This window comes from Simochromis diagramma, unplaced genomic scaffold (genome assembly GCF_900408965.1).
Source record: "Simochromis diagramma unplaced genomic scaffold, fSimDia1.1 OVJJ01000816.1, whole genome shotgun sequence".
Lineage (NCBI taxonomy): Eukaryota > Metazoa > Chordata > Actinopteri > Cichliformes > Cichlidae > Simochromis > Simochromis diagramma.
This window is the reverse complement of record NW_024386908.1, coordinates 19919564-19938148: the sequence shown is the minus strand read 5'-3', so window position 1 is coordinate 19938148 and position 18585 is coordinate 19919564. Positions and strand designations below refer to the sequence as shown.

Genomic DNA, 18585 nt, shown 5'->3' with positions numbered 1-18585 from the left:
CATTGTTATCACTATTAGTGTTTAGGATTCTTTCTCTGTCGTTCTAGTGCTCTAGTTCTTTGTTTGGTGATTTCTAGTTCGTAGGTTTTGTCCATGTGTCCCTTTTAGTTTAGTATCAAGTCTGCGTCTTTGTGAATTATCTCTTGTTTCCTGTTTTATTTTGATAGTCCCAGTCCTATGTGCAGTGAGTCTAGTTTTACTTGTCCTTGTTTCGTCAGCTCTAATTTCTCCCTCCTATCTCCAATTCCCTTTGTCATGTTGTTAACATTGGTCCCCCGCTGTGTCTCTCCTGGTGTTTACTTGTGTGTTTTGGTTCTAGCTTCCCAGATTGGGTTTCTGTTTGGTTTTCCATGGTCAACAATAAAGCTACTTTTGAGTTCACATTTTGCCTCTATTAGTCCTGCGTTTGGGTCCAATCCTGTCTGCCTGCACAGCACATCATGACAAATAATTCATTAGCTTTCTAATCTACAGGAAGCTTCTACAGGAAGCCCTGCCCTTCTCTCTTGCTTTCCAAGATACATTTGCACTATCACTTTTTCCAACCACCGCTGGATGCAGAATCACAGTACGTGTCGATGCATTTATGCTTCATCATACAGCAGCATGAGTCAGGTCAGCCCTTCTCTCAGACATTTCTTCTTCAGCTTCAACGTCTTCTTTTTGGTGAGTAACTGGATTTTAAAAGGGGAAAATGGTTCTGTTTTCTTTCTAAGAAGATGAAAGGTATGAGAGAGAGAACAGTGAAGACACACAATGAGTCGGGATTTTTGAGATATTGACATTCACATCTCTACAGAGCTAGTAAATAAATCAATACAAACAATCTTAACATGTAAAGTTTATGACCGTCTGAAGCTAGAACGTGATCTGTTCAGAGGCACAGGGATATAATTTCACGTTCTACAGTCACATGAAGCTGCTGTTTGTTTTAAAGGGGAGTTTCAGATATTCTGTTCTACTTCAGACATCCTGGTGTTCTACTGATCAAAACATTTGAATGATTTTATCATTTCCTCTGCAAATGAAAATGCAAAGGGGCTGAGAGGTAAGCTCCATCAAAATCTTAGAAACAATGATGGCTAGAGTTTGCAGCAAAGCACACGATAGCTGAAGAGTCCAGAAAAACACAAAGCAATCAGAAAAAAGGTACAAAAACGTTAAGAAGATCAGGACATGCAGGGAAGACAAACAGCTTTGGTTTAGTTTGTTTGTTGGCTAGTTAGATTTTTAAACCATGTGTTAGAAACTAACAGAATGATCACCCAGGAAAGAAAAGGCAGTAATCAAAGTTGGTGGTGAGGCATTTGAGTTCCAACAGCAGCAACAGGTATTGCCGGTTTCAAGGGCACAAAGAGCAGATCTCACAGGGGTCAGTATTCATGGCCACAGACAGACCAGTTATCCAAAGCATAAAAACAGAGACTCCACAACAAGATGGAGGCCGTGAGCGGACCTGGGCCAACACAACGCGCCTTAAGCAGGAAGCCTGATAACTGCTCACTCAGCAGGTGAGTAGTCCTAGCCCTAACCCCCACAGCTGCTCAGCGTTCCAGCAGGAAGGTGGAGACATGGGGGAGCACCCACACACACAGAGTTGTTTTCATTTCTTAGTGGGGACATCTAATTGACATAATGCTTTCCCTAGCCGCTTACCCTAACCATCAAAAATGAATGCCTAACCCTAACCATAACCTAAATGTTATGGAGAGCCAGGACTGCCATAATGAATTAATTAAATACACCATTAAATAATTAATTAAATGTGGCAATAATTAATTAAAATTGGAATTAATTAATTAAATAAATAGTTATGACACATGTAATTAATTAATTATTGACACATTTAACCCTTTAGAGCCGATCGGAGCGGGAACGCTCTGTTTTGCGTAACTATTTTTAAATCCCGGTAGCACTGCAACCACGTAAGCTAGCGCAAAAATTTTTTTTGCATATGAAACCGGAGGAGTTGTACTTACATCTTATGCCATCAGCTTGTCCTCGGTCACGGTTTCCTTCCACATAAAGCTTTGCAAAAACTGCATAAAAAGCGCTTGCAGGAACAAAAACATAATATTCCAGAAACACGCTTTACCGATCCGATCAGCTGTTCATAACACTTCCTACGTTGGAATAGACGTCAGCGCGAACTTTTGCATTTCCGCCATTACCTGCCCGAAACCGGAAGTGACGTCATTTTCGCGGAAATGTAGTCTTTTTTGCGATCAGGGCCTCAGGGCCTATACTGCTCTTTTTAAAAGTTATCTTTGACTTTATGACTTTCTGTGTCGTTTCTGAGATGCTTAGGACTCATATTGCACTGCTGGAAATAGTTTATTTTGATGCATATGCTGCTTTTTTGCAAATTTGCAGTATAATATTTATTTTCGTTTTTCCTGCAGTGTATAAAAATTGGTGTATTTCAAAAATAAAACTATGAAGACACTCAAAATAAATTTCCTGTGGTGGGAAACTATTTTGTGCAACTTTTTTGTATTTACAGTTTTGAGGGATAAGCCTCTTAAATTTCTCTAACTACAAATATATGTTAAAAAATCAAAAACGATTTTCAATTTTTTTGTAGTTTATTGCACTTTTTTGCAATTTATGTAATTACTATGCACTTAATGAATACATATTATTAAAATCTGGGCTATAATGGTTGTATTGATGTATAGCAACTTGAAATGCTCCCAAAAATGGCTCCACAGCATGTAAAAATATAATATAAGCTCTGGCGGACTTGGTTCTATGGTAGGTCTTAAAGGGTTAATTAATTATTTATGTATTTCACATTTTAATTAATTATTGACACATGTAATTAATTAATTATTGACACATTTAATTAATTATTTATGTATTTCACATTTTAATTAATTATTGACACATTTAATTAATTATTGACACATTTAATTAATTATTTAATGATATATTTATTTATTTCATTTTGGCAGTCCTGGCGCCTGGCTCTCATCTTGAAATAATTTTATCTGTCAGCCTCACCCATCAAACTCAGGGGGCGGGGTTAACGCTGCCCATGCAGCTTCTCTAACATTTGATTGGTTGCCGTGCAAAGTAAGTCAAAACAGGTCGATCCTAGATAATCGATTGCTTGTGTAGACTTGGGGCAGCCAGGTATCCCAGAATGCAGATCAAATCACAGGCAGCAATGGTGGTGGTGTAGTTTTAAAATACCCCGTTTTTCTGTCACCAGCTACACTTTTAACAGTGTTTTAGCCGCGAATGTCGCCACGTATGTCTGGTCAGGTTGTCAACATAGAACATGTTTGCAAAAGTGCTCAGATGTTTTCAGAGATTTCACTAGCTCTGCTAACAATTAGCATGCAGAGTGCACCCAGGGGGTTACGTTAACCGGTTTGTTTACATATTCCACTCTCCGTGTTCCACATGTTGCATTCGCAGATTCTCATTTTCACCGAACGATCGTCTCTTTCCGCCTGGTCTTGTGTAGTGATGTGTCCTGTGTGTCGAAGCTTCGAATCGTGCGTCGGGTAATCGCGGGGGCGTTTTTCTGAAGCGCGTATCGAGGCTTGCTTTGATTACGTATGCAGTGACGTTCGAGGCCTCGCGGGCAGTCCGTACCACGTGACTGATTCAGGGACTGGTTCACCGGTTCGCGCCAGATTCGCAATAACATGGGCAGGAAAACAGCTGATTCCCCATCACACCGTGTTGTGGAATTGGATTACGTACGTGCTACATAGTTACTTGTGCATTTCTTCTTCGATGGAACCAGCAAGGAAGAGATGTTTTTTTTTTTAATTTTGTCTCTCCTAATAAAGTATGCACACAGTAATAAATATCACAAATGATAAACACCAAAATATAAATAAACAACACTACACATCCTATAATCTGATTTCTGTCTTTTAGTTTATTAAAAAGTGAAGCACCAAACACTAGTTTGTGTCATTATCCAGATGTACATAAGGTTTACACATCATTATAATCAAAGAGCCCGCTTCACTTGAATTGTCCACTTGATGGCGCAGTAGAGCAAATGAATCATCGCAATGCTTCGAACCATGAGTCGACCAATTGGATGGAAAGCTTCAGTTCATCATGAGGCTTCATCTCACCATCACTAGTCTTGTGTCTCTGTGCTTCTGTAACATAAAGAACGAGCTGACATTTTTCTCACGAAACCAGCGATCAACTCAACAGACCCTCAGTTTACCTGCATGCATCCTCCTCCTGATCTGTCAGCTGTTTAACACCTGCTGCTAATTCAAGAAACACGCCTACGTTACCTGGTGATAGTCACAGTTTAACTGGGCAGCCGGTACTCGATATAAAGCAATGTCAGCGCATTTTTCTGCACAAGATAAGTAAATATAGTGTTTTCCCCGAGCGCAGAGCTGCTGGAGCTTGTTTCCTTACAGAGCACTTTATAGGCAAACCAGCTTCATCAGCGGCTGATGTCCAATCACCGGCACACAGCTTTGAAACCTCAGCTGAGTTTTAGCTCTCAGTGGTTAAACGCTGGACTTCATTCACTCAGGTTCTGTCTGTCGGGTCACGTTTACTTCGCTGTTTTATTTACAACTGAGCAAATCGGTTTGGCTGAGGTTAAAGTTACGTTTCATAACTGCATAGTTTCACAGACGTTTAATGGTTCACTGGCACATGTGTTAGACTGAACTATCATCTAAATATCATCTGTTTTTTAATAGTTATTCAACTGTATTCTAAGCACCAGCTGTCTGTTAGAATGTGATTTTTTCTCTCTCTCTGTTGGCAGAGGTATAAAAATGCGCAGGAAAATCTGACGTGCATGGCAAACTTCACCGACGATATTTAGGGAGGAATAAACACACATCAAACATAAATGAACCATTTGCCTGTCTCCATAATTGAGAGCATTTTCTCTTCTTATGTCAACACTATCTCTCTCTTTTTTTTTTTTTTTTTTTTTTTTTTTTGCTTTTTCGGTCATGTTATGTTTACCTGTCAAAGGCTTGTTACAAACTATGAAACACATCGTGCAGACTTCTGGATGTTAGAAGAAAACTAATACTGCTCATGAAGGAGACTGTTGCATCTTCAAAAAATAAAAATACAATAACTGAGCCTTACACCGGAGTATCGTTGCACTGGTTTACTGAACCTTTCTTTCAGGGCATGTACAGAACATGAGCATCCAATTTCTACTGCCTCCTACAGGACACACACTTCTTCCACTTCCTTACACATTAATGTAACACAGAACTAATACTGCCTCTCCTGGCATTACCATTGTAACAACACACTCATTCTGTTTCTTTCAGAAGAATAACAGGAACTTAGGATGTAGGTATCTATGAATAATAACTATTATGTATACTCATATATTTATATAACCACTTATTTCTTGCGATACCACAGAGACTAAAGGCAGGAAGGTGTCCTTTAAAACTAAACATGTTAATAGGACCTCCCTATTTATATCATAGTTTATGATATAGCACGTGTATTTCAGTAATAGCCTGCTGATTTCAGTGTAGCGGTGAACAGTCGCACAGCTCACGTAGGTGTTATCTGTGAAACTCCTTAACTATAATTTATCCAAGTTAACTTCAGTTAACCATTCAGACGGTTCTTTTGCAATGAAAAACATAAACACCCATGCTGCCGGTAGGTTTCCTCAGTGCCAGCTGTTAACATTATAGCTGCTTATGCAGTAACCATGGTAACCACGGACTCTGAGCCGCTGGATCGACGGAGGTCAGACAACAATTTTACATGTATGATCTTAAAACAGGACACAGCCACTATACGTGCTGGCCTCATATCAAATGTGAAGGCAGACTGAGTCTATGTTTGATGTTTTTTATATCTAATCTTCCTTTTCAAACATTTAAACAGCAGCGAGTCTGCAGCTGAGGGAATACAAACTCATTGTCTGAACAGGTTTGCTCGTTTCTTGGATTCATTTGGTGATTTATTAAATGTATAACTGTTATTCTAATCTGCTGCTGAGTCTCTTACACTTTTCTTTATGCTGTATATTTTCACGTCTCTGGAATAGTTGGCAGTTAGATAGTCAGCTGGGAAACTTTGTGTTAACTCATGGAGCTGAGGATATCGTGGATATGCTGACCTCGCTCCGTGGTGTACAGAGCGAGGTCAGCATGATTAATATTCACAATAAAAATATTAGCCGAACATCATGAAGTCTGTATGTGTTTCATAGTGTCGAACAACCTTTGTACAGTTAAAGCCAGCAGTTACTACATGACAGAAACACCAACGTTATCTCTTTTATGCGTTTATACACAGGTCACGCTGATTACTGAACAAAAACCCAAAGATCAGATGTTAAACAGATTTATTTGCTCTCTCTCCTCCTTAAACATGTTTTTAATGTTAGTTATAATTCAGAATTGGCGACTGAAACACGTAGGACACATAAGAACATCAGGAAATAAAACACCGATAAATATAACCTCAGTAAAAGAAGTCAGCGGGGGTTACTATAGCTGTGTACCGGGGCCTGCGCTTTGTCGGTGGGATTGCTTGCGAGGCGAGCGGGTCTATCCCACGCTTTGCCGTGAGACTGGGCAGACATCTCCGAAATCATCGAAGCACTTTTGCAAAGAGGCTGTATCTTGACAAACCGACCAGACACATGAAGATTAAACCACTACATTCTCGGCTAAAAAAATATTAAAACGGTATTTGGTGACACACAAACAGGGTTTTTCAAAGTTCAGTTCTGTTAGCTTCCACATGCCGGTTGTTGTGTGCTAGAAACAATGGCCACCAGGCCAAAGCAATGGTTTTGACTCGATCAGCGTTAACCCCGCCCCCTGAATTTGATGTGTGAGGCTGACAGATAAAATTATTTCAAGATGAGAGCCAGGCGCCATGACTGCCAAAATGAAATAAATAAATATATCATTAAATAATTAATTAAATGTGTCAATAATTAATTAAATGTGTCAATAATTAATTAAAATGTGAAATACATAATTAATTAATTAAATGTGTCAATAATTAATTAATTAAATGTGTCAATAATTAATTAAAATGTGAAATACATAAATAATTAATTAAATGTGTTCTTACAATTCGGTGTTGTCAGTGTTTTGTTTTAGGCGTGACGATTGTGTTTCCTGCTTTACTTTGAAAGTCTGTCTTATCTCAGTGTTCAGTTTACGCTTCCTTGTCTCGTCAGTTCTGATTTGCCCCAGCTGTGTTTCCCTCCTGTTGTCCATTCCCTGATTGCTCCCTCTATGTATTAAAGCCCTGTGTTTCAGTTTGTCATGGTCGTGATTCCCCCCCCCCCCCCCCCCCCCCGTTGTAAATAGTTTGGTGTTTTGATGTAAATAAATGTCTTATTTTGCTTTGAGGTAAATAGTTGTCGATACTTTCGTTTTGGGATTTTTTGTGGAGACCCGTAGTAGTTTTTTTTGTTTAGTTTTTTTCCCCTTATTTTTATTTTTTCTGTGTTGCACGCCGGTTGCCTAGGCCGGGGTGTAACATAATGGGGGCCTGTCCGGGATCCGCTGGAGGGTCCGAGGGACCGCTCCAGCCTTCGTCTGCCTTCGCTGGAGGGTCCGATGGACCGCTCCAGCCTTCGTTTGTCTTCGCTGGAGGGTCCGAGGGACCGCTTCAGCATTCCGTCTGTCTCCGCTGGAGGGTCCAAGGGACTGCTCCAGCCTTCGTCGTCTTCGCTGGAGGGTCCGAGGGACCGCTCCAGCCTTCGTCGTCTTCGCTGGAGAGTCCGAGGGACCGCTTCAGCATTCCGTCTGTCTTCGCTGGAGGGTCCGAGGGACCGCTCCAGCCTTTGCCTGCCTTCGCTGGAGGGTCCGAGGGACCGCTTCAGCATTCCGTCTGTCTCCGCTGGAGGGTCCGAGGGACCGCTCCAGCCTTCGTCGTCTTCGCTGGAGGGTCCGAGGGACCGCTTCAGCATTCCGTCTGTCTTCGCTGGAGGGTCCGAGGGACCGCTTCAGCATTCCGTCTGTCTCCGCTGGAGGGTCCGAGGGACCGCTCCAGCCTTCGCCTGCCTTCGCTGGAGGGTCCGAGGGACCGCTTCAGCATTCCGTCTGTCTCCGCTGGAGGGTCCGAGGGACCGCTCCAGCCTTCGTCGTCTTCGCTGGAGGGTCCGAGTGACCGCTCCAGCCTTCGCCTGCCTTCGCTGGAGGGTCCGAGGGACCGCTTCAGCATTCCGTCTGTCTCCGCTGGAGGGTCCGAGGGACCGCTCCAGCCTTTGCCCGCCTTCACTGGAGGGTCCGAGGGACCGCTCCAGCCTTCGCCCGCCTTCGCTGGAGGATCCAAGAGGCCCGTCCAGCCATCAGCGTCGCCTGCAGAACAGCAGCCAGTGCCGTATGCGCTGGGCATGAATCAAACATTTCTTTGGGGTTACATGTTTTAAATGTTTGATTTTTGGGTGGGGGGAACTGTTAGGATTCGGTGTTGTCAGTGTTTTGTTTTAGGCGTGACGGTTGTGTTTCCTGCTTTACTTTGAAAGTCTGTCTTATCTCAGTGTGTTTAGTTTACGCTTCCTTGTCTCGTCAGTTCTGATTTGCCCCAGCTGTGTTTCCCTCCTGTTGTCCATTCCCTGATTGCTCCCTCTATGTATTTAAGCCCTGTGTTTCAGTTTGTCATGGTCGCGATCCCCCCCCCCCCGGTTGTAAATAGTTTGGTGTTTTGATGTAAATAAATGTCTTATTTTGCTTTGAGGTAAATAGTTGTCGATACTTTCGTTTTGGGATTTTTTGTGGAGACCCGTAGTAGTTTTTTTTGTTTTGTTTTTTTTCCCTTATTTTTATTTTTTCTTTGTTGCACGCCGGTTGCCTAGGCCGAGGTGTAACAGTGTCAATAATTAATTAATTACATGTGTCATAACTATTTATTTAATTAATTAATTCCAATTTTAATTAATTATTGCCACATTTAATTAATTATTTAATGGTGTATTTAATTAATTCATTATGGCAGTCCTGGCGCTCCATAAAATGTAACCCTGACACTTAAACCACATTTTGAGTCTTAAAAATACCTTCAAACTTGTCGCGACGGACATTTTGTCCCCATAAGGGACTGTCAGTCCCCACAAGTATAGTCACCTTCCAATTTTTGGTCCCCACAAAGATATGTAAACATGGTATACAGACAAAGGGAGAAAACAACTATAGAAAAACACACAGGAAAGGCGAGCCAGCACGAGAGACTCAAGGACCACGACTCCATAATAACGTTCCATCTCAGACATAAACGTAGAAAATTAAATGGAGTGTTGGTGTTGTTTACACTTGTACACAGCCCAGAAAACACAGGTTTCCCCTTTTGTTGAAACTTCCTTGGATGATATGCTGCTCTGTTGTGTTTCAGCTCATAGTGGGACTCGTTATTGTCACAACTCCGGCTCTGCTGTTTAAATGTTATCAAGACAATGTAAGTAACACACACACACACACACACACACACACACACACACACACACACACACACACACACACACACACACAGCTGTTTGTTATGCAGCACTAATCAAGCATAAAACTATTCTTCATTCAGTTTGAAGTTCAGACAACCCACCTTTACATCGTTGGTTCCGTTACCATGGTGATCAGCATCTTGGGGGCTCACGGAGCCCACACGGCAAACCTGATGAGCCTAACTGTGGTGAGCAAAAACACAATGGCTGCTGACTGACAAATATTAGTAATTTTTCAGGTAAACTGAAGCATGAAACAGTTTTGTTCTCACTTCTGCCGTCTGTTATTTTCTGTCACATGTACATTACTTGAACATTCCTGTTAACTTTTAGCTTACATGGAGTCTGTTTTTCCAGCTCTTGGGGCTGTATGATGTCACAGAGGGGATATCCCTAATAACACTTATAATAAAGCTGACTTAAAGGGAAGGCCTTAACCCCCATCCTAATCACTAGGTTTCATGCAGACCTGAGGTGTATATTTGTTGTAATATCTACCTCATTCCACTTTTTTGCGACCTTGTCAAAAGCACCCAATGTCACCTATACAGTTTTAATGAATTGAACTTTTTATTCACTTAATGTTTGCCATGAACCCCAAAGTAAAGTAATATAAAACATCTGGGGAGTAAGTAGGTTACATTTTGGCGCTATAGTGGAACCAAAGCTGGGTCGTTCCCTGATCTTGGGTCATCCCAAAGGTCTTTTCTTTGCTTCCAAGCCACAGACAGGAAGGTGGTGATAATTTGGTCCTTCTGTCACCAGCCAGCATAGCCCGAGGCCGAGGCAAGTTATTAATGTCAGCTAAGAAGAGCAATACGTATTGGAAATAATATAATCATAAATAATCAATAAGAGATATACACCAATTATCATTTTCTCGACTGTTTCCATTTGCATTTTTCTTTTCTTTTTGTAAATTCTCCCATTGTTAACCAAACTAAAACTACCAGCATCCACCTTTTTTTTGTTTAATGGACATTTTGATTGATTTTGATAATAAAACACTGAAAACTGAAGAATTTCTGTCACTTGAATCCAGATTCATATTTTTAAAAAATGCTTCAGCATACTGCTTTTTAATGAGACTATTTAATCAGAAATAAGAGCAGCATGGAGATTTTTTAAAGAAGTGAAACAAATTCTACTTTTTACTTAAAAAGTACAAAAGTTTTACCTTAAAATATATTTCATGTGAAGACAGTGAAAGTGCTCATTGTGCAGAACACATAATCACATTGGATCATATTTATTGATTCATGTATTTATTACTTATTGATATAAGTTACTTATTTACTGCTAAGTTTCTTTCTCTTTATCCAAAATAAAACAGCATGACATATTATTATAGTTCATGAAAGCTGTACTTTAGAAAAGAATTTGAGATAATGCACCCCACATCATTCTTATTTCTGAAAATCAGATGAACAGAGTTATCTTTCTCCCACGTCTCTCCTGCTCCTTAAAAGTCCCATGTTGATGTGGTTATATACAAAATAGAAAACTACAACCAAAATAAAACAAAATGCAACAAAGGTACTTACATATAGAAGCTGAGGCAGCATCTCTTTGGTTCCTTCTCTGCAGTTCCTGCTGTGCACATTCATTGGAAGTCTGCTGATGCTCAGAGCTGGAGCTATCACTGCTGCAGCCCGACCAAACGTAAGGACCCGGTTTCTTTTTACTGTGTTGGTTCTGTATTCAACATTCAGCAACGAAGCTTCTCCCCCAAACTCAGCATTCCCAACAAAACACAAACAGATCCCAGGTTCATGCAGGAACATCAGAAACATGGAGGTTTTTCACTGTGCTACATGGACCTTGTCAGAGTTGACATCCTGAAAGAAGAAATGCATTTTAACCACAACAGTAATTTACCAAAAAGTATGAAGAGTGCTAACAACACACCACTTGGGTTCTGTTGGGTTATCTCAAAGTTAATTAGGAAAGTGTGTGAGGGAACCTGAGTTTGAGTATAAAGTGGAAGAAAAAGTTACAGGACCTACAGTATAAAGTTTATTTTTTAGAGGTATAGCAGATGTTTCCCTTTTTTCTCAAGAAAAATTAAACGCAAATAATTGTTTTATCTTGTAAATTAATATTATTAATGTTTCAGACAGGCACAGCTGATGACATTTGCTCTCTAGCTCCAACACTGAACGTTTTATTATTAGCCGGTAGCTTAATCCAATGTAGCAGATGGCTAATGTGGCCGTTGGGTAACTGCTAATGGCTAAACGGCAAATATTACTGACAATGTTCCCTCTAATTTTTCATGTGTCTGAGCGAACACACAAACTCCCTGAGCGATCCCTTGGAGCACTGTGAGCAACAGCAGACGTGTGCACTGTGGTCACGCCAGCATCAAATCCATCCAAGTTACATGGTTTATTAAAATAATCAAATTACAGCATTTACATTTATGTTAGACTACTTTTAATTAACTGCTTTAGCCCACTTACATTGAAAATTTAAAAAAAATCTTGTTCATGACCTGTGTAGTATGTTAACACTATTGGAAGTAAAAATAACTTAAACTCCAATTTTGAAAACACGTGTTTTCCACAAAAAAACAAAAAAACAAAAAAAACAAAGTTGTACAACTTTGTTTTTTTTGTTTTTTTTATAAAGCTCTGACTTGTATTATGAGTCTGTGGTCTGGGAGAGAGTCCTGTAACTCTCTGTCTGCAAAATACATTATTTAAAGACCAATGTTGGGCAATTAATTATATAATTACTTCTTCAAAACAGTGAGTTTTGCAAAAAACAAAGTGTTTTGCAGCTATTTATTTAATGTCAAACTATTTACAGAACAATCAGCTGTTCTGTATCAAATTTGATGCCACACAAATTATTTGTGCCACTCCAAAGCATAATTTCTCTCCACTATAAGATAAAGGAGAACAACAGCCTGATACCTGCAGGCCTGACAACAGGAGATGTATCACTCCTGTAACACCTGTAACATTCAGCAGTGCCTCATTGTTCTGACACCCACAACAGAACTACTGACTACACTACACACTAACTACACAAGATTTGCGCTAAACATCACAAATCTCTCATATCTCAAAACACCGCCGTCACTCCTAAAACGTCCTCATCTAAATGCCATGTTTCCATATCATTTTTTGATTGGTCGACATGGTACATTTTTCTACCAATAGGAAAAGCGAGGGGCGCAAGGGGGTGGTTTTGTTTTTGTTCACAGGCGGAGAGTGCTTTCGAGCGCTTTCCTTATAAAACGCTGTTTTTACCGTTTCTTCCCGCAGTAAATATAAACAACGAAAGTATTCAAGAAAAAAAAACAAACATTGCAAATATTTTTATCATAACTCTGGTTTTATGTGGCCTATCAACACAATTTAAAAACTGGTATAAAGTCCACACTTTTTCCGTCAATTGTTCCGTCTGTCCTGCTCACATCTAAAATGGTTGTACACGTTGTCATTAACGTGGCTTCACTCCACATCAGCCACGCCGCTTTGCTAGCTAAAACACCGGTGTGGGAACATAAGGACGCTGTCATAGCCTGTCAACGTTGATTAGCTGTGTATGTGAATGCATTGGCTAGACCAGAGGCGGAGCCAGACATTTGAAACACCCGGGGCTTAGCCCAAAAGTACGGAAGAGGATTAGGGCCACTGGAAAAAAAAGAAACAATTCTGACTTTTTTCTCAGAATTCTGACTTTAATCTCATAATTCTGACTTTAAAGTCAGAATTCTTTCCTTTTTTTTCCAGTGGCCCTAATCCTCTTCCGTACAAAAGGGTAGTATGCATGTGGGATTATTATTATTTTTTTTTGGGGGGGGGGGGGGTTAGAAATGACTGAAAGATTAATAGGCTCTGTTTTGAGTTTTGTTCAAAAAAGAATGACTTCATATAGGGAAAAATATATATCACATGTGCAGGACACCTTAAACTAGGTTTTTAATTAAGCAGCAAGGCAAAACAAAGTCGGGGCTGTATCAAGACACGTGGACTAAACCCCAATTCAACCAGACCCAGAACTGATCCAGAATTAAAACAGGACTACAACAGTAACCAAGACAGAACCAGAATCAGAACTAGATGATAGTAGCACTAAAAATCATCATAGACCTGCACTACACTTATTTTTTAATTCTACCAAAGTCCACTATTTAGATTGAGAAAAGTTTATATAATTATTTAGCCTTGTTGTGCAAACAAGCCTGCATAACTTAATAAATATAGAATTTGAAAAATAGCAAACCTAAAAAGAAACACTAGGTACGAGATACATGAGGACCTGTGATACGGTGATACTTTTGGTAAACAACCATTTGACTAACATGTGTGTCTCACCTGCTCTTGTTCCCTCTCTGTTCCTCTCTCTCCCTCTTTGTGCTGACAATCAAGCCAAACACCAACATCATCAAATATACAGTTGAAACCAGATATTTACTCTTCAGATAAAAACACAAACACTTTTTTAATTGTAACATCAAATCAGACTAAATGTTTATTTTTTTTAGATTGATAAATATAAAAAAACATATTTGTTAACTTTAAGAGTAAAGAGAGAAACTATCTGTATTTCTTAATTGCAAATGGCACCAAATTGTATTCAAAATTGAGCCACACTTATGGAGCTCCACAATTCTTTTCCTGGTGTTTTGGTTGACATCTCTGGATTTTCCCATGTCACAGAAACAGGCTCTGTGTTTTGCCTTATATGCATCCACAGCTGTGCCACCAATTTACTCACATGGACTCTACTAACCTATCAGAAGCTTCTTCAGCTCAGAATGGAATCGTCTGGAGTTTCTTATTAATTAACAATAAACTTAGTGTACATGTACTCCTACATTTGATGAAAGTGATAAAAAAACAGACAGCTCTGTCTCTCTTTATTCTGACATTTAACTAATTCAAAATATATTTCAATATTTATCTAAAACAAAAGTTTACTCTAAATTGATGTTGTACAGTAAAAATGTGTTAGAGATTTTCTACATTATTCAATATAACCAAATCTCTATAATACAATATAATCAAGTAAGCCTTATATTCTAACCAAGTATGCCTTATATTGTATGTGTGTGTTCATATATTTTCACACGGGCAAAGCTTATTGTTAAAGAGAACATAATGCATTCCTTACTTAAGTGTTTGAGATGTTTTGACAAGTCATGATATACTTTGTATTCCTCACCTCAGTATGTGATGTCAGATAAGCATGATATACTTCTATGTTGTTATTTTCAGTATATGTGTGCAAGGTTAGATAAGCTGAGATAATGCCTGACCTCTCCCCTGACAGTTAAAAGAGGAAGTACTATGTAACCCATTTTTGCCTTATAAATAAAGCAAGCAGCCTGTGCTCGGGTGTGTGTGTTCTCAGAGACGCTCACCCGTGTACACGTCCTTAAACTCTCTGACTTGGTCTACAGTGTCTCATTTTCTCTTACTTGTGAACAAATGTCTAAACCCTTGACAAAATGTTTTATGTTTTCTTCCTAAAGTGTATGTAAATATCTGGTTACAAATGTGAATATCCTGCTGTGTACTGAAATCCCTCTTGTTTTGCATAGAAATATACTGAACAACATATAAGCATAATATATAAAATAACATTTACCTGAGTTTTTTCTTTGAAAGAACCCTCTAATGTCCATTCTTATATTTCAGTACATAACTGAAACCGATTTAGTCGGGGAGGGTAAGAACTGAAAATATGAAATAAACACACGTAAGCTAAGACTCTCTAAAAAAAATAGCATTTGTTCGGCTTTTCATTTCGCCATTTGTTGATTCACTTGAAGAGCGAGTAACGTAATATTGGTCAAGTGATCAGTTTGATATCAATCTTTCGTGATGCACCGTCATATTTACATTATTTGTACGGTACGAATGATTTGCTTTGGTACCTGGTCAAACTTAAGCTCTCCTTAGTATGGCTGGCTCCGTTTCTCCAACAGCGCACTCACAGGCAGCAGCTGCCCCGCCCCCTCGCTCAGTCGCTTAGTGCCTGAGCTCGGATCATACCAATATCAGGGGGGATTCACGCACAGTCGTAAATTCCCACAGTGTGCACTATGTGCTTCGAATATTGTGTGTACTTTTTGTTTCATGCAGTTGTCAGCCAGGCATCTAACTATGAAAAAATTACACTCCAAAAGACCCCGGGCTTCTGACAAAACAACCCGGGCTTAAGCCCAGTAAGCCACCCCCACGCTCCGCCCCTGGGCTAGACTATGGGATAAGGTGGCATCGTTCTAATCCCATACTGGAGCAGCCAGTCACTTACTGACTAACACTGCAGAACAGAATGAATTGTTAACGTATTTATTTTAATTTCAGTTCAGGATAGATTTTTTTTTTTTGTGCGCAACGCAGATTTTCTGCGTTGCGCACAGAGACCATGTGTGCACAGAGACCATGCCAGCAGTGCGCAATTGCGCATGCGCGCAGCTTAGAGGGAACATTGGTTACTGATAACTGTTGAGTGCTGTTGAGATGGGAGCTTTACTGACCTCTTAAAATTCATCATAAAGAGTTATTCGCTGTTATGAAAGTCAGCTTTAGCTGGTGGTGAGGTCAGGATGAACTGTCTGTCTGCGGCACTGATACTGATCCAAATGAGTATCTAGACCAATAGTAATTTTAGCATTGATTTCTTTTCTTTGTCTACCCTAGTATTGATTGCTTTTGTTTCCACTAGTTTTGAGCAGACATGCACAATTTTAACTTGAGTAAAATGTCATCAAACGCAGGTTGTTTGATGTTTTATAGATTATTATGAACTAATAAAAACACTCCTGTGTGATTTTTCAGTTGGGGCATGTGATGGAGGAAAGGTTTCGTTTGCTTTTGCCACTGGATCAGGCTTCAGGTGACATCAGGGATCAGGTTGAAAGACTACAGACATCAGTAAGCACCTATCACACTGTCAGGCAGTATAGCACAATACTTTGAGTCCAGGAGCAAAAGGAAAGCCAGAGCTTTAAGATTTCTGACTTCCACAAGATATGCTCTGTATTATTCAGTATTATTTTTGATGTGGCAGCAGTCACCAGCACCGAGTTCTGTGTGGTTTTTTCTGCACTGTGTGGTGTAAATAACACTGCAGCTTGTAGCTCTTCTTCCCGTCCGTGTTTAGTTGCACTGCTGTGGTCTGTTTGGCTACAAAGACTGGGAGAACAGCATCCCTGATTCCTGCCTGTGCAAACAGGATGTAGAGGAATGTCAGACAGTCAGCTACACAGTGAGTAAAAGAAGTTGAGACACTAATAACTTGCAGAGTTATTGTATTAACTCAGTTTCATGTGAGGTGTTGACGCTTTCTGAAATGGGTCCAACTGAAACACAAACAAAATGACTCCTGAGTTTGTTTCCTGTGTTTTTAGAACTTCCTGTTGAATCTTTTCTGGCAGAAGAAGTCTGTCTTCACACAGGTGAGAGCTGCTAAATGCTAAAATTAAAGTTATCACTTGATACACAGGTGTGAACATATAAAAAGTGTATACCTTCAACGTTCACATCAAGGCCAATGCTCTCTCTGACAATTTTAAAGAAGTTTTAACAGATATGTGATTATGAAATAATGGAGGTAAGTGTTATCTGTTTCCTGATCCCCTGAAAAAAATTCCTTTTCCTGTCACTGCAGTCAGAGTTTATATGTGTTTGTCTCTCTGTCTTCAGCCCTGCTTTCCCATCATCAGCAGCAGGGTTGTAAGAAATGCCAACATCACCCTGGGCGTGATCTTTGGTCTCTTTGTTCTAACAGTGAGTTAATCATTAAAGTAAAATGTGTTATGTCACCATAGCTCTGCTTTTTTAATGTTTTCTTGCCTTGTATTTAAATCTCCTCCAAAAACGTAAAACAGCATTTTGAAATGATTTATGTCCACATCTCTGACAGCCCAGGTAATGCTGAATGATGTGTGCTCTTAACAAATACTTAGAAATATTTACAGAGAATGTTTTTTTAAAGAAAGAGCTGATTCAGAACTTTGGAAATACACCAACTTTTCAGCACTGGAATAGTAAACTTTTTCCTGCTATGATCCTTTAGCTTGGGTAAACTCATCTTCACCACAGAGTGCATGAGTGACAAACATCATCGTGTCAGTCTTTATTAACTGTTGTTTGTGTGTAGCTCTTCAGCATGGTGCTGTCATCACTGCTGATCTATCAGATGTATAACACGAGCATCAGGTTGAACTGCCAGTGGATGGACCAGCCACCTGCCTACGAGCTGCTGGACGACACGCCAGAGAAGACGCCTTCAGCCTCAAACCCTCCTCACAACTTTCAGTTATAGAGCTGGTGTTAGTCTAAACCACCTATACTAAATCAATCAATTAATATAATGGGACATGACCTGATAAAGACAGAGGGAATGGACACAGGCTACATATACACTGGGGATAGAAGGGTAATATATCATATATCAGTAATATCATATCTGTGGAATAAAAAAAAAAATAAAAAAAAAACCCTTCAGATGTTGTTTGGTGACAGAAAATATATATATGATTAAATATCAGATAAGCAGATTCAATCTGTTTGTAATCTTTCCTCTGTGCTGAGCTTCGTATCTCCCGCCCCCTCACCGCTTTGAGGGCGAGCTGGAGTTAAGGGAGAGCTGTCATGGTTCTGAGTCTTTGACTCAGCGTTTTGAGTTTTGTTCTGGACTTGGTATTTATTTCTTTGAAAGGTTAAAATAATTAATGTTCTAGTTTCTTAGTTTGTTATTTATAGTTCTTGATTTTTTTGTTTTGTTATGTTAGTTATCCCTTTATCCCCAGTCCCAGCGTCAGGTTCACATGACTTAGTTTCAGTGTGTGTGTTTGTCAGTTTCTCTGTTGAGTCCTCCCACACATTCCATTTCACAGGACAGCTCAGGTTTCCCCTCTCTTTCCCATATTTTCTTACTATTAACAGTTCATTTGCTACAGCGAGACACAGTCTGATGAACTGCCAGCAATCACAAAAGCACTTTGTGTCAACTCGTGTTATTCCCAAGTATGGTGTATTAATAAAAGTGTTTAGGCTACTGTACATGAAAAAGTAGCCAATTAGTAAAACAGTTATTTTAAAAAAGGAGAGCAAAAGAATATAAAAATGACAAGAATACTTATCATTTCATTTTCTCATTACTGGTCTGTTTTCCTC

The 18585-nt window shown here is 39.7% G+C and overlaps 1 protein-coding gene across 1 annotated transcript; it reads left to right on the top strand.

The window, feature by feature from the left end:
- Positions 1–551: 551 nt before the first annotated feature.
- Positions 552–18196, top strand: tspan9b (tetraspanin 9b). Its single transcript, XM_040035969.1, has 9 exons — positions 552–666; positions 9337–9399; positions 9523–9630; positions 11030–11104; positions 16243–16338; positions 16568–16672; positions 16815–16862; positions 17110–17193; positions 17567–18196. The coding sequence occupies exons 1-9, from the start codon at positions 556–558 to the stop codon at positions 17729–17731; spliced, it is 855 nt and encodes a 284-aa protein (XP_039891903.1). The 5' UTR covers positions 552–555; the 3' UTR covers positions 17732–18196.
- Positions 18197–18585: the final 389 nt, after the last annotated feature.

What these genes read in the sequence shown, in the direction of transcription:
- tspan9b (XM_040035969.1), top strand. Translation starts at nt 556, where the DNA reads ATGCAGAATCACAGTACGTGTCGATGCATTTATGCTTCATCATACAGC. An exon ending in ACCTGATGAGCCTAACTGTG is followed by an intron (nt 9,631 to 11,029) that starts GTGAGCAAAAAC and finishes CCTTCTCTGCAG; the next exon opens with TTCCTGCTGTGCACATTCAT. An exon ending in TTGAAAGACTACAGACATCA is followed by an intron (nt 16,339 to 16,567) that starts GTAAGCACCTAT and finishes GTCCGTGTTTAG; the next exon opens with TTGCACTGCTGTGGTCTGTT.